The sequence below is a fragment of the Phalaenopsis equestris genome, unplaced genomic scaffold (assembly GCF_001263595.1).
Source record: "Phalaenopsis equestris unplaced genomic scaffold, ASM126359v1 Scaffold000411, whole genome shotgun sequence".
NCBI classification, from domain to species: Eukaryota; Viridiplantae; Streptophyta; class Magnoliopsida; order Asparagales; family Orchidaceae; genus Phalaenopsis; species Phalaenopsis equestris.
Genome location: NW_018164852.1, coordinates 1,360,717 through 1,376,891, shown reverse-complemented (window position 1 = coordinate 1,376,891; position 16,175 = coordinate 1,360,717). Strand labels below are relative to the sequence as shown.

Sequence of the window (16,175 nt, the reverse complement as noted above, 5' to 3'; positions counted from 1 at the left end):
ACTCCCCGAAATATAACTCGCCGAACTGTCGTAGCCCTTTATCCGAACTGCTTCACACCTGTTCGTTCCCGCGAGCCCGTCCGCCTTGTGAACAATTTTGATCCTGCAACAAAACTTTTCTGCAAAAAATTCCTCTGCAAAAATCCTTGCTTAGACCTCCTTTTTTAAAAAAAAAAAAAGGAAAAAAAAATTGAAATCTTCGGGCAAAGAAAAAAAAAATTTTCTCTCCGCCTCCAAGAAAAGAAATAAATATTCACTTTATTTCCTCTCCTTACCCAGCAGAGAAAATCCTTAATTAAATTTGCTTAATTTGATTTAAAGCAATTAAATTAAAAAGCTTTCCTTTTTTTTTTCTTCTTTTGAAAAATAAAAATAAAAAATTTCTTTTCCAATTTCTCAGTCAAGAAGATTTCCTTTCAGCGAAGCTAATTAAAAAGCTTTCCTTTTTTTTTCTTCTTTTGAAAAAAAAAAAAAAATTTCTTTTCCAATTTCTCAGTCAAGAAGATTTCCTTTCAGCGAAGCTTAATTAAAACCTTCCTCTCCGCAGCTCTTGGATGAAATTTTTGGAAAGAATTATGAGGGAATATTCCTCTGGTGATTCCCTTCCTTCTCAGCCCTTCTCCGCATGCTCCTTCCTTTTCTGTTCGCGATCAACACCGAACTCGCAAACGCCTCAGCGAGAGCTCCTCTTCCTGTCGCAAAGGCCTCCTTCGCGATCCTTCGGCCTGCTCGCGAACTCCTATCACGCCGTTCGACGATTCCGAACCGAATTCTGAGCCCTTCGCGCGAAAGCTCTGCGCCGAACCTGCTCGAACTTCGCCTTTCGCAGATCTCGCTTGTTCGCGAAACTTCCTTTGCGAAACGGAAGCCTCCTCGCCGAACTTAAGAAGCTGCGCCGTAGAGACGCAAGAAGCTGTCGATCTTCTTCTCCGACCGAAGCCTAGCAGAACTCTGCCATTCCTGCCGTCGAAAATTTCTTCCTGCCCTCAAACCTCTCTCTGATACCACTTGTTGAGAAAATTAAGGCGAAGAAAAACAATAATCGACACAAATCCAGAAGAACACAGAGATTTAACGAGGTTCGGCAAAGATGCCTACATCCTTGGGAGCAGAGCGGCGACCTTCTTTTCAATATTCAGAAAAGATTACAAACAGATATTTATAATCCTAGAGTAAGCCCTGCAGTACAATATGTAATTCTCAAATTACCCCTGTACCGTATAGCCCCAACCCATATAACGTAACTTCCCAATTTGGACAGATTCTTTCGCTTCGCTCCGCTCCGCTTCGTTCCAGCGTCTGTCCCTGTATGGTATATGAGTCATACCATAACAGTAGTTGATTTAATATGTGTGATCGGTAAGTTGTTGTCGTTTGCCAGTGTGGATGTTCTCAACGTGGGATTTTTCTAATAGAGAGAGAAGTTTTGAATATTAGTCATTATATTGTGGGATTTACCGGATTTTGATAGCCTCGCAATTTTGAGAAGTTCAAGTGAGGTTGGTTTGACGCATGTAAGCCACTGCTACATGGGCTTAAGGAGAGAAGGTGTACTATTTTTGGCAGTTTGTGGACTCCAAGGCATATATGTAAAGCTAGGACATCATTGTGCTGAGTACCTTTATTTGTTATAGAGCTGGCATTTGCCAAGGTAAGTGCAAGATTAGTTGTTTTTTATTTGGTTTGGGGAAGGTAAGTTTGAGATATTTTTTGGGCATGAAGGGGATTGATTGTTGTTATTTGGCACTTGTTTTGGAAGGTGTTGTGAAAGATTTTTTGTCTAGGATTTGTGTGAGCTATCATGTGCGCGAGGTTTATTTTTCTTCTTTGCTTCATATTTGATATGCGCTTCAAAATTGATAAGCTTTTCATGTAGCTCTTCCAATGTAATAGTACTTCCCTAATGACTGAATAAATATATTTGTATTCTGCATCAAGACCTATGATTTTAAGAGTAAGATGATCCTCTTTCCAGTGTAGTTAATCATAGCTAATTCACCTGCAATAATTTTAATACGTTGCTTGTACTTGATTACTTATATACCTTTTGCAAAATGGCATAGATCTACTTTTAAATTTGCGAGACATCCTTGATATGTTTTGGAATTAGCATTAACTAGGGTATTCCAAGCTTCCCATGGTGTACTAGATCAAGTAATGAACATAACACGTTTAGGAGGTGAAATGGAGCCTGCTATGGAGCCAGCTGTTCTAATCGAATATAGAGAGAGGAATCTGGGTTTGGGTTGTTGCCATCAATAGGGTTTATTTTGGTGACAGATATGGAGTGCATCCTTCTATAAAACCCATGAAACATATCGTATGACAATGGCATGAAATTTCACCCACCTGGATAAGTAGTTGGAAACGATGAGCTTAATGGAGATTTTTGTATTCCTATTGATAGAGATGAGGGCTGGGTGGATGCACAGACAATGATAGCTATCTTCATTTCAATTTTAAACATAGTGATAGAAATTATTTTTTTGTTGCACAGACAATGATTATAGAGATCTGTTAACTTCTTTTTCTCCTTTTTAATGAAATTTATTGAAAATATTTATCTATCATGTTAGGTGGAACCAAATCATGTGACTTTCCTCGGAGTTCTATCAGCCTGTGCCCACAGTGGTATTGTAAGAGATGGCCGAAGGTTTTGGTCTGCCATGCATGACTCGGGCGTTCAACCACTGATGGAACATTATGGATGCATGGTTGATCTACTTTGCAGAGCTGGCCTTTTCGAAGAAGCATATTCATTTGTTCGAAGGATGCCTTTTCCACCAAATGCTGTAATTTGGAGGACACTTCTGGCAGGATGTAAGAAAAATGAATTTCAAGATAAGGAGGCAATTATAGCTGAGCATCTCCTTCGATTAGAGCCACTAAATGCAGAAAATTATGTTCTTTTATCAAATATATATGCACTTAGATCCCATTGGGACAAGGTGAGTAAGATGAGGAAGAAGATGAAGGACAATGGCGTCAGGGTTATTCCAGGCTGCAGCTCCATTGAAATTGATGGTTTTGTGCATAAATTTATTGTTAGTGATGATTCGCATCCGGAGATGAAGCAGATTAGGGAAGCATTGAAAGGCATATCCCGACGTGTGCGACTTTCGGGTCATCTACCATGGACTTCATCTGTTTTGCATGATGTTGATGAAGAGGAAAAGGAGAATGCTCTCTGTGAGCACAGTGAAAGGTTGGCTGTTGCTTTTGGGCTAATAAAGACTAGAACACCTACAGTGATTCGGGTTGTTAAGAATCTAAGATTTTGCGCTGACTGCCATGAAGTGATAAAAATAATAAGCAAGGAATATGGTAGAGAGATCATTGTAAGGGACCGAGTTCGATTTCATCGGTTTGTTAGTGGAACATGCTCGTGCAATGATTTCTGGTGATTGCATCTCTAAAATTAATGGATAAGCAGCGCAATCATTAGCTGTCTTACACTATGGGTGTCAAATTGGATTCGTTGGTCGGATTCGAGGCTGGCTTGAAATTGACCTGATCTGAAACTGCTTGACTTGAACCCAACTCGCCTTCAACTCGTTGGCTTGAACTCTCCACCTGTATAACCCATCTAAAATAAGGCATAGCAGTTATTCAAGTCAAATTTGGGTTGCCGGTTTGATTTTAAATCAATTTCGAATTGGAGGGTTGATTTTGGGTTGACAAGTCACGACTCGAATCCAACTCGATAAATCAAACTAATCAGGACTCCCAATCCAACAATTTTCGGGTCAACCCAAACCCAGATCTTCAAGTAGACTTCGGGTCGAGTTGGCACCTCGGGTCAATTTTTGACACCCTTATCTTACATCATATATGTTGTTGTTTCGACGATGGTGGAAATCTGTTTTACTAACTTATTTCCAACCAATATGGTACAGTCAAGGCAACATCTTTGGAGTGGGAAAAAAAGGTTGTCTAGAAACAGTGCTTCGGTCACTCGCCCATTTTGTTGTTGAGGAAAATAAATCGTCTGTCTTATTATCAATATTCGGTTTTTGTGGTGACTACTTAAGTGATTGCAATATTCAGTTTTTCTCTTTTTGTCATTACAATGCTAAAAAAAATGTCATTCATTTCTTACGTTATTCATAATGCTTTTAAATTCTTTCAGTGTAGAAGAATTTTCTGTACGTTTTTATAACTAAATAACAAAAAGAACAATAACGATTTTGCAGGCAGAGATATGAAAGGAAAATCAACATCACCATCATGCCTGTAAGTTATAAATGAATATATAAAATTTAACCAGTATCTGAATCTAAACACCCACAATTCCAGCACAGACGTACAAAAAACAGCCATTAATTGCAATTTGCATCCAGTGCAAGCTCAGCTATGAAGTCTGCAACGATGGACTTAAAGGATGTACGATAAGAAAGATCTGCATTAATCCAGCTAGAACTCAATTATTTATTGCGGCATTAATAGCATCCTTCACATATGCGGCAGAGTACAGATAGCAACCTGTATAATTTGTATACAGCCTCTTTTTTTTAATTTTGTTTCTTATATTTTCTGTGTTTAGTGTCAATTTTTTTTAAAAGCTGTATTATTAATCATAAATTTAATTATGTTTTCTAAAATATTGTCTTTTTAAAGCAAATTATGAGAAAAAAATATTGAAGAGTTGTTCAGACAATTCATATAAACAGTTCCTATGTTGTTTTGTTTGCTATTTTTCCAAGAATGGAAGCCAAAAGAATGAATAAATCAAACAAGATTATGAGTGGTGCTCCTAAATGAAATCTACACTAAGCCTTGACCAACCTGATTTCTGATAAATGCTCTGTCTGATCATTATCTGCAAATGTTTGGTGTTGTTCTCTTTTCATTAGCTGATAATCACTTCACTTCAAAATCATAAGTTTTGGTATAATCTTTGTTAATCGTTAATAATGATTAGCCATGGGTCATGCATGCAGATTTCCGCTCCATGGGATGGATAAGCCATAATTTTAAATTTTAGGGAAGTTCACATACATACCAACCAATTTTTATGTAATTGCATATCTAAAACCCAAAGTTTGGTGACATGAACCTATGGATGAAAGGTTTGTACCACTTTTAAAATGATGGTTATGATAATATTTTTGATGTGATGTTAAAAGTTTAAGTGTTTTGCATGTAATTATGAGAGTGTTGAGATGTGGAGACTAAAGGAGTACATCAGATGTGCGACGTACCTTCGCCAAATCAGCATAGTTATGGTGATCCACTTGATCCCAGGTTGGCGTAAGCACGCCAAGTAGCGGTGTATCTACATCACAGCCCTTCAAACCCTTCCTTCGAGACAGATCACAAAATATTTATGATAGGTGTCAGCATGGTTGCACGGAGACGGTTTCTCTATTACGAAAGTTGAATCCCTCGATTCAGAATGACGACATATGCTCTTTTTTACGAAAGTCTCTCGACGATGTAGTACAAGAATGATGTGTTGAATGAGGTGGACTTTCGGCGCGTGATTTCTCTTATGTTATAATGATAAGAGTTGGAGCGCAATTTTTGTAAGTTAGAGTGTTATAGAGAGGAGATTCGAGTAGTGAAAATCTCCGTGCATTTTTTCTTTCATAGAGAAATTTTGGTGTGGTGTGTCTCTGCATTTTTTTTTTGTTCTCGGGTTTTTTTATTCCATATTTCTCGAACCAGTATGATCATATTTTTCGCGGTGTGGTTTTGATTGTAAATCAATCAAAACCCTAGTTTTCATCCCAACAAGTGGTATCAGAGTGGCGTTTCTTTATTAAACACTTTTAATTTGAGTGGGAGATATGACCAATGAAACAAGATATAAGGTGGAGAAGTTTATTGGATCAAGTTATGTGATTTGGAAAATTCATCTGGGAGATTTGCTTTATCAAAAGAAATTGTATTTTCCACTACAAGGAATCACCCTAGGTTTGATCCATCTTTCACTTTTATCGTCTGTTGAGTTCAACATATTGAATAAGAAAACCACGACGAATCTCATAGCAGCACCGACAAAGATCTATGAAAAATCTTCTAATTCAAATAAAGTTTTGGTGTGAGATAGGTAAATATCACACCTAAACTTATGCATTTACCTATCTCACACCTAAACTTTCATTTTCACACACATATCACTTTACCTATTGATGAAATATGGATTTGACTATTAAAAGGTGACAATGAGTGCTACTTTTCGTATGATGCTTTTAATTATGAAAGTTTAGGTGTGAGATAGGTAAATATGAAAGTTTTGGATGCAATGCATGTAGAAGCCCTAAAGTTTTTCACATGAAGAGGTTATTCAATGTGAAGATGGCGAAAGAATTTTTGGTGGTTGAACACTTGAATAATTTCAATACTGTGACTAACCAGTTGTGTTTTGTGATTATCAAATTTAATGATAAAGTCAGGGCATTGTTAATTTTGTCCTCATTGTTGGACAATTAGAATGGATTGGTCATGACGGTGAGTAATGTTTTAGTTATTTTGACGTTGAACTTCAATGACATTGTGGGGTTCGTGATAAATGAAGAAGTTTGTAGAAAAACATCAAATGATGAATCTTCTTGTTCTACGTTGAATGTTGATAATTAGGGAACTAGACAAACAAGCAGAGACAGTTTCAAGTCCAAACAAGAAAAATCAAGGTCGGGTAATGAAAATGACAGAAATGAATGTTGGAACTACAGGAAGATATCCTCTTTCAAAAATAACTGCAAAGCTCCAAAGAATACTAGTTGTGTAGAACAAGGCAGGAGTGTCTCTATAAATATCTCTATGGAAAAATTCTAAACGACTCTCTGGTTTTATCTATAGTCAATAATGAGTATTGGATGATGGGTTCAGATGTATCTTTTCATGCATGTCCCAACAAAGAGATGTTTAAAAATTATATTTAGAATGAACTAGAAAAGATTTATTTGGGAGATGACAAGGTCTACAATATCGTAGGAAGTTGCGATGTTGAAATCAAGTTGCCTAATGAAACAGTTTGGAAACTTGGTGAAGTAAGGCATGCTTCAAGTCTGAAGAGAAATCTAAGCTCAGTGAGCCAACTAGCAATATCAGGATACGTGGCTTATTTCATATGTGATTCATGGATACATTGAAGATACTCTTTATTGAATCAATAAGATGGTAGAATCCAGTAATGTGGCTGGAACCAAGGTTGATGCAGGTCTTTGGCATCGCCGGCTTGGCAATTTGAACAAGAAATGTAAAAATTCCCTACTTATAATTAACAAGCTTCAGGATTTGAAATATGGGAATACAGAGTTCTGTGAATATTGTGTATATAACATGCAAAAGAAAGTTTCTTTCTCCAAAGATGAGGCAATGGTGAAGTCAAATAAATTGGAGTTAGTGCATATTAACATGTGGGTCTTAATCAGATTTAGTCCATTATATATTCTCACTACTTTGTCACTTTCATTAATCCTCACAACAAAAATGTATGAGTTTATTTGTTTAAAGCATATATTTGATGTATTTAGAGTGTTTAAGAAGTGGAAGACTATGATAGAAAATGAGATATGCTGGACGTTGAAGTATCTCATATCATGTAATGGGGGTGAGTATCATGATCAGAGGTTTAGAAATTTTTATGCTACATAAGGGATCTGGCATAAGTTTAGTGTCCTAAGGACACTACAACAGAACATTGTGGTTGAGAGCATGAATAAAACCATCAAAGAGCATGCTAGGAGTATGAGGTTGCATGCAGGCTTGCCAATGCAATTATAGGTAGAACATTGAACACTTATGTTTATCTGATCAAAAGTGGTCCGTCTGTACATTTGAATAGAGACCTATCTTAAGAAGTCTAGAGTGATAAAGAGATAAATCTATCTAATCTGAAAATATTTTAGTGTTATGCATATGTTCATGTTTATGCAGGGACCAAGAATAAACGATTCAAAATCTATCAAGTGCCCTTTCGTTGGTATGACTCAGATGAATTTGATAAAATTCTTGGACCACCACAATCAAAACTTCATCATGAGCAGGAATTTTAATGAAATGGAGATGCACATAGGTAGGAGTATAACTAAGGATTATTCATTAGTTAGATAGAAGAAATTAGTGATCAGAAATGTGAAGATAGAAGGAGTAAGCACAGAAGGTTCCTTAATCACATACTCTAGTTTTTGTGCTTTAGATATTTATATTTTACAAGTGCAATATTAAATTATGCACACAATAATTAAGATTGTGCTAAGACTTTATATATTTGAAATATTAAATTTTTTTATATTTCAAGGATTTTGGAAATTAAGAATTTATACATATACATACATACACATATAAATAATTTATGTCATAACCACAAATTTAATTTTTTTTAATAAATTTAATTATTTATAATTAAAATTCATTTAGAAATTTGATAATATATATATTTGTAAATTTAAAGAAAAAAATTTAGAAGAAATAAATATTGGGCACCAAAATGCTGACATTAGTTCTTGAAATTGAGCGCATTTTCTGTCCGGACTCTTAACATACCTCTACGTGCGACAGATGTTATTCCAGAGTTATTTTTAAGTTATTTTTGGGTTATTTTCATTGGGTTATTTTCATTAATCTCAAAATAACCCGCTTATTTCAGATTAGTGAAAATAACTTAAAAATAATATAAAAATAATTCAAAAATAACCTCCGAGACATGCATAGCTACATCATGAATCTGCACAAAAAAAATTTGGTCTTGAAATTACTAACTATATCAACCAATAGCATTTGAAAAGAAGCTATTTTGTGACGGGTGATGCCTTCCAACTCTATTTATTATTTTAATCATCATAATACTAAGGATAATAATTATAGAAGTGACCCCATAACTCTCCCGTTCCTCGAAATTTTACCATCCCCTTCCCTTCGCACAGCCATGGCCATCGCGTGCTTCGTCTCATCCACGACCGCCTCCATCCCAAATCCTTCCCTCTTCATCCCAAACGCTAACGCTAGGCCCAGTCACTCTATCCTCCTTCCCATTTCCCCTTCTCACAAATCCCCCGCCATGCGCTATCATCGCCGGTCGTCACAAACCCTAGCACTCCGTTGCTCCTCCGTCGCCACACCTCCGCTGCCTCTGCCCCACCTCATTTCAGACTCCACCCGCACCCTCTCGTCCCTCATCTCCCTCGCCCTATCCGTCGTCCACCGCCTTTTCGCTGCAGCTGCGGCGTCCGTGGCGGCAACAGCCCCTACTCCGACTGAGCTTTCTGAGATTCAATCTCTGCGGGGTTCTCTCGCTTGCGGCGTTGGTCCGCTCTTCTTCGCCGCCCTCCGGGACCGGCCAAGTGGGTATTTGAACACGCCGCTGACGGTGGTGGCCTCGGGAATGAGCAAATGGCTTGACATATACAGCGGCGTCCTTATGGTGCGGGTCTTGCTTAGTTGGTTTCCCAATATCCCGTGGGATCGGCAGCCTCTTTCTGCAATTAGGGATCTCTGTGATCCCTATCTCAACCTCTTCCGCAACATAATACCACCTATTTTCGACACGTTGGACGTCAGCCCGCTTCTGGCTTTTGCAGTCTTAGGCACGCTTGGTTCGATCCTTAAGAGCGCTCGTGGGATGTACTAGGATGACTTGAGGTATTGATTCCCGTTTTCTCTCGCTTTTATATTGCTGCAGAATTTGTATTTAGTGTACGCAAAGTTCTTGAGAAAAAATTGTTTTCTACCTGCTAATGTTTTTTCTGAGTTCTTCCTTTTTAATTTTTAACAAAGGATCTGTTTGTTTGAGGGTTCATTTTAGATTTCAATGTTTTATGATGTTAATGTTATGTGACATGCATTGTTTGCCTAGTTCATAATTATTTAATGGATGCCAGTGTTATTTTGACTGTAATTGTTTGATTTGCAATGATACGTAGATTTAAACTTTTGTTAAGATTACTCCCTTCTAGTTGATTTATCGTGAAGTATTTACATTTTCTTAGAATTTAAAAGCAGCTGAAGAACAATCGAAGGAACAGATAGTAGATAGAGTTTAGAGCTTGGCCTTTTGCAAAATGTGCATAATTTTTGAAGAAGAGCATAATCACACGACAAATATGTAGTTAATGGCACTGAAATAAACCACAGGTTTGATCTGTTCCATGCCTTGATTGAATAGATAACAAAAGGTTAGACATGTACTTTATAAACAACTCAAGAGTCATATAAGTAGCATTTTCTTTCATCATTCATTCATTTTTTAATTAAAAATGAAGATTTCCATTATTCATACTTAACCAGCTTTAATTGCCTCGATTCTGGCTTGTAATGTATTGTAATGGCCTATTATTCGAAGAATGTAGAAAAAGGTGGAGGGGAGAGGGGATTCATTTTGACATACTTCTCAAATTGAGAGATTAGTTAGTTGCTCGACGTTTTTTGAAGCAATGTGTTTCCTGAAGTGCATTCTGGCTGCTTACAGTTTGTTGAAGTAATAGATTGGTTCTACGTTGACTGAAGGCAAATTGACGAAGAATATTGGGTATTGTTGGAGAAATCACAGAGAATGGGAATGTATGGAGAGGAATGGAGATGAGGAAACATGAGAGGAGCATGGAAACTTGGACGAGGAAATCAAGGCGCCACTTAATTTAGGTGACATTGAAAACAATACATTTTTGGTGGGTTTTCTAGAACATTTCAACGCATGAATATTCTTCCAAAAACTCTAATCATGCTCTAGCTTAATTGTAATGTAATTGTAATAAGCTTCACAGTAGAAGTATAAATTTTACACACATTACACTTCACCCTTATATTTTCAAAGTGTCTCAAGTGGGCTCACTAAGAAGTCTAAGAAAAATGAGTTTAAATTTTTAGAATTATGGGGATAAAATGTAGGTTGAGTGGACATTGCTGAATTTTAGTTATATCTTTGTTGAAAATTAGGGTCTGTTTGGGCCAGCTGCGATTTATTAATAAGTTGTTGTGCAATAGCTGCCACAGGAAGCTGCTGCGCAGAAGTCATTGTTAAACTGACTGTCTGTTTGTTTTTTGCATTTTGAAAATAATTATGTTGTAATTATTTTTGGACAAATGACAATTCTGCTCCTGTATTGTAATGTTGTTTGCAACAGAACTGTCATACAAATATATTTTATACTTTAAAAACAAAAATCCACTATGAAACAAAACACAAAGAAAAAGATATACACATCACCTAACAGTTAGTATCATGATTACAAGAATTAATAAAAAAATTATTAAAATAACATTTAATAATATGATAATATTATTTTTAAAATGCAGACGGCGTATATCATTAGCTAAGTCGTTATACAGAGATACTCTCTACACCCGATCACTCTCGGCGGTGAAATCTTCCAGCGTATTTGCCCACCAATGATAGTTACAATTCTTCAAATTCTCTGCGAGCACTTGTAGAACTGTCTCCTGTTTCTATATGGCTGACATGAAGTTAGCAGGGAACATTGAAGTCCACAGTGACACTTCAATCCTTGGGAGGTACCAAAAATTCTCGAGCTCATCTGTTTTGAATGCTTTAAAAAACATCCCATTAGACATAACACAAGTAGAAATTCATAAAAGAAGTAATTAATTACATTTTTATGTAGGTGTGATGTCTCAAAGAACTCAGTATACCAACTCACGAATTTATCACTACAAAAAGACAATATATCTTATAAAAAAGTGGTTCTTGGTTGCCTTTAACCCAGGTAATACCAAACCCACGTATGTTTATCACCAAAAAAGATAATCCAGATGAACCTCAAAACCGCATCACCGAAAAGAAGAGAGGAACATGATTGTCTTTATTAAGATTTCACATGTGATACAAACCAACAACGACTAACAAGCAATGCAAAAGAACCGACAAAGTCAAGAGTCTCATCATTGACCTCTCAAACCTATCATAAGAAAAACAAAAGAAATGCAAAATGAAAAAAAAAAAAACTTGTAAACAGCGTAAAAACACAAACAATCAATATCAAATAAAGAAGGAAGAGAAATAAACATTAACTGTATAAAATACAAATATAACAAACAGTGAATCTCTTTAACAATCATTATAATTAATAATGTTATGAATACTCAAATCACCCTTCTACTATCGCACATGTAATTAGTTCCCTCAACACTATCATCTCGTTGACACCTTCCCTATTTTTAGTACAAGTCTCGGGAGCATCATTCTCATGATGTGACAAATAATGTCTTAGACAATACTCAAATTCCTCGGCAAAGACATGATAATGATCCTCGTCTATCCTACAGAAATCGATGTCATTGCGGGAAGGATGTCGCCGAATGTAATTATGGAGAGTCATTGTGACAATCACAATTTGTATCTGTTTGGGAAACACGTAAGATAATATATCACAAAATATAACCCATTTCGTCTTCTAAACACTAAAAATTCTCTCAATGATATCACATATGGAGGAATGGTTTTTATTGAACATTTTTTTCTTTCATGCGTTACATTGTTGGCTCACTCAAAGTTGGGTATGTGGTGTCCCGTATCAGAATTGGGTTTGAGATACCCTCATTACAATGAATATACAACATCAACTAAATTATATTTACTTGATATGAATTGCATGATTAGTATTGTGGGAAAAATGAATTAGGAGGGTAGCTTGATCTCAAGCGTATCTATAGGTGGATGTGAGAAATTGTATTTGTTATTCCGTGTTGCGGCTTTGAAAATTTAACTTCCATGTGCATTACCCTCCAAACCGACCATGATAAAGGTGGAGTACATGTTGAAGTCGCATACTGCCACGAAATTCTGTGTCGGGGACCCACAATAGACTATGAATGAATTTCTCGTTATTTGGAATATGTGCATCAACGTGTGTTCCATCGATTACTCCGATACAATTCTAGAAAGATAACGAATAACGATATTTATTTGAAAATTTAATGTAAAAAATTGGAGAAATTACCTTAAAGAATGACATATGCCGCGCATCATGTGAAATCTCTGTGGAGATCCATTCGAACATAGGAACTGTTGATTTTATGACTTGTGAAGAGAAAACTTACAAGTGCTTTCAATCATGCTGAGAAGTATTTGCAAATTGTTTCAGTTGAATGTTGAAATCGCTTTATTGCTCATCGTTTTAATTCATTATGCGATAATCTGTAGAGAGTTATTGCTAACACCTCTCGCGAAGTCGTCTTGAAAGAGCCATGAAGTCCAATATTTATTTTTAGTTCCTCAAACAGATCGTTGAGTATCACCTGCTTCATGCAAAACATATTGCTAAATCTCGTTGGGTGGCTCGCAAACAACTCCCTAACCCATTTGTCCCTAGCATATGAGGATGCCATGCAAGGGGAGAGCTTTATGTACGGGTTATAATATTCGTACATTAAGCATACGACAACTGCAACTCTTCTGCTGCACCTTTCCCTAGTTGTATCCATGTAGATCGGTATCGTACTGACTAACACAGAAACATCAATGAATTAACTACAATTTTATTAGGTTACGAACAACAAAATAAACATATCAACATCAATGAATAAATATATAAGACATTTCCCAAACATTTGAAATATCCAAAGCAAAATGAAAAATAATAAACAACTATAAATATTCCTTACGATTGTAAATAAACAAGTCTCTCAAATGTTTTTGCGCTCATAAAAATATTGTAGGTATGATGCCGCCTTACGACCATCGAACATCTTGATGAAAAAATCTCTTCGGGTCGAATCTTAAAATAACTCCATTGAAAACAAGTACAACGACAAGTCTTCAAAAATTTTCGGTATTGCATTCAAAATTTGTAGAACCTAGTCTACAAAAGCTGCTTGAGATGTGTCGGGATCATTATTGCATGAAGCCACTGACTGTGATATCTGACTTCTAAAGAAAGCATCTCTCATTTTTTTTTATTCTCAACCCGTAGAGGCTTAGAACGACTCGTGGACTCAAGTTCATGGAGGTCCGTTCGGCTGAGGCCTTGGATGGAATCACCTGATTAGTCAGTTCTCAAATTTTTGGAGGTACCACTAAACCTTGTCTCACGGGGGGCACATGCATTTTTGCCCGTTGTCATGACACCCCCAAATGTACGATCCAATTTCTCAAACTCAAGATCGATTCTACTGAATTTAATTTTTTTGCAGCAGACATAACTTGCAAATTCATATAAAATCTAGTTCAATTTAAAAACAAAATAAAAATTGACCAAATTAGGGGACAAAAATGTCTACCGTAAGTCTTTTTGTCCACCACTCCTCGAAAGCATCAATCGTTCGTTTCATCGGATCCACCTCAAGCCCGTTGACTCTCGTTTCAATTCCATTCAGATTTTTCAATCCTCTTAAGCTTATTTTTTAATTGCATCATATCATATTCTCTGCTTGTACTTCTTTTGCAATTTTTTATAATATTTTGTCACCCTTTCTTGTTGAAATAATCTGTATGCCTATTTCCAAGATAGATGTCCTTGAAGCGAAAGTCACAAAATATTATTTTGGTTTCTTTGTCCCACATTACAGATGAACCAGTCTCTTTGGTCGTAACCATTGTATTACTAGGATGAAAAAAAATTAACATAAATAAGAATGCCACAATATCGTAAAATAAAGAAAAATCGTAATGCCTCAATATCATCGCCACGACCTCCACATCCACATTATCCACACACCAACACATCCACATTCACACACCAACGCATCCATATCCACATCCACGCACCAACACCCAACACCACCACACCAACACATCCACACACCACACCCCACACCACACCACAAACTCCAAACCACAACCCAACACATCCACACCAACACATCCAGACACCACACCACAAACTCCGAACCACACACCACCACCTTCACAAACCACACCAACACATCCACACAACTCTCCTACACCACCACCTTCACAACACACTAACACATCCAAACTCCACCACCTCCACACCACACAACTACCCAACACCACAAAACCAACACATCAGACACCACACCACAAACTCCAAACCACACACCAACACATCCACAAACCACACCACCACCTCCACACACACGCGACACACCACCACCTCCACACACACGAGACACACCCACACCTCCATGACACACCACCTCCACACTACACCACAACACCACATCCACACACCATCTTCTCCACACTACACAACCACCCAACACTACCGCACCAACACATCCACACACCACACCACAAACTCCAAACCACACACCAACACATCCACAAACCACACCACCATCTTCTTATCACACAATCACTACACACGACCACCTCCACACCACACAACTCTCCTATACCTAAACCACCACCTCCACACCACACCAACACATCCACACAACACCGCCTCCACACCACACTACCACCCAACACATCCACACCAATTCATCCACACCAATTCATCCACACCAACACATTCACACACCACATCACAATCTCCAAACCAAATACCAACACATCCACAAACGACATCATAAATCACACCACATCACAACCTCCATACCACACACTAGTTTTCCCACTAAAATTCCAGTGAAATTGTAAATAGCAACGTACAAATCCAACATGAAATTCAAAATTCATTTCCCCATCCCATACTCAGCACATACAAAGTTCTTAAAATATTGCTATTAACAAATCCAACACCAAATTCCATCCAATTTTCAAATTCCTCACTGAAATATTAAAAGTTCATAAAAATATCCAAATTCCCCACAACATAAGCACTAAAATAAATCGAACAAACCACATACAGGGGATCCGAAACATTGCTAACAAGGTAAAGCCCCATAAAGCCAAAGATCACTGCAAAGCACCAATCCAAGCAACATTGCATCGAAGACATAAACCAAAGCCTGTTTAGATGCAACTTGAAACATCAAAACCACATAACCAAACATATCAAATTGAAAACCACAAAAAATGAGCAAACAAAAAACCACCCAAATCGAGCTAAAAGATGAAACCAACCAGTGCAAAATCACACAGAGAAGAGAGAAGATGTGAAGAACAGAGAAGATAGGAAGACGAGGGAACAACCGCCAGACCGAGCCGAAGAAGAAAAGAGAGAGGGGATGAGAGAATGCACACCTCTTCGGAATAATCACCAACCGAAATAACCATCAATTGAAATGATCTATCAAACCGAAGGACTACCTCCGCCACACATAGCACAGAGTGCACAAACCACTAAAATTCGAGTGGAAGGAAAGAG

At 37.2% G+C, this 16,175-nt stretch overlaps 2 protein-coding genes across 4 annotated transcripts in view; both read left to right on the top strand.

The window, feature by feature from the left end:
• The window catches only part of LOC110027009 (pentatricopeptide repeat-containing protein At5g48910-like), a 14,039-nt gene extending 10,021 nt beyond the window's left edge, over window positions 1–4,018 (top strand). Inside the window, exon 2 of the mRNA XM_020728267.1 lies at window positions 2,577–4,018. Coding sequence (XP_020583926.1) covers window positions 2,577–3,404 — 828 coding nt within the window. The 3' untranslated portion in view covers window positions 3,405–4,018. The remainder of the gene's footprint in view (window positions 1–2,576) is intronic.
• A 4,781-nt stretch (window positions 4,019–8,799) lies between these two features.
• Window positions 8,800–16,175, top strand: part of LOC110027017 (ylmG homolog protein 1-2, chloroplastic-like) — an 8,206-nt gene continuing 830 nt past the window's right edge. For 2 of the 3 annotated variants that reach the window (XM_020728274.1, XM_020728275.1), the window contains exon 1: window positions 8,800–9,588. In XM_020728274.1, coding sequence (XP_020583933.1) covers window positions 8,876–9,577 — 702 coding nt within the window. In that variant the 5' untranslated portion in view covers window positions 8,800–8,875 and the 3' untranslated portion in view covers window positions 9,578–9,588. Of the gene's footprint in view, window positions 9,589–9,935; window positions 10,081–16,175 lie in introns of all 3 variants that reach the window. The other variant, XR_002294288.1, reaches the window with a different exon arrangement.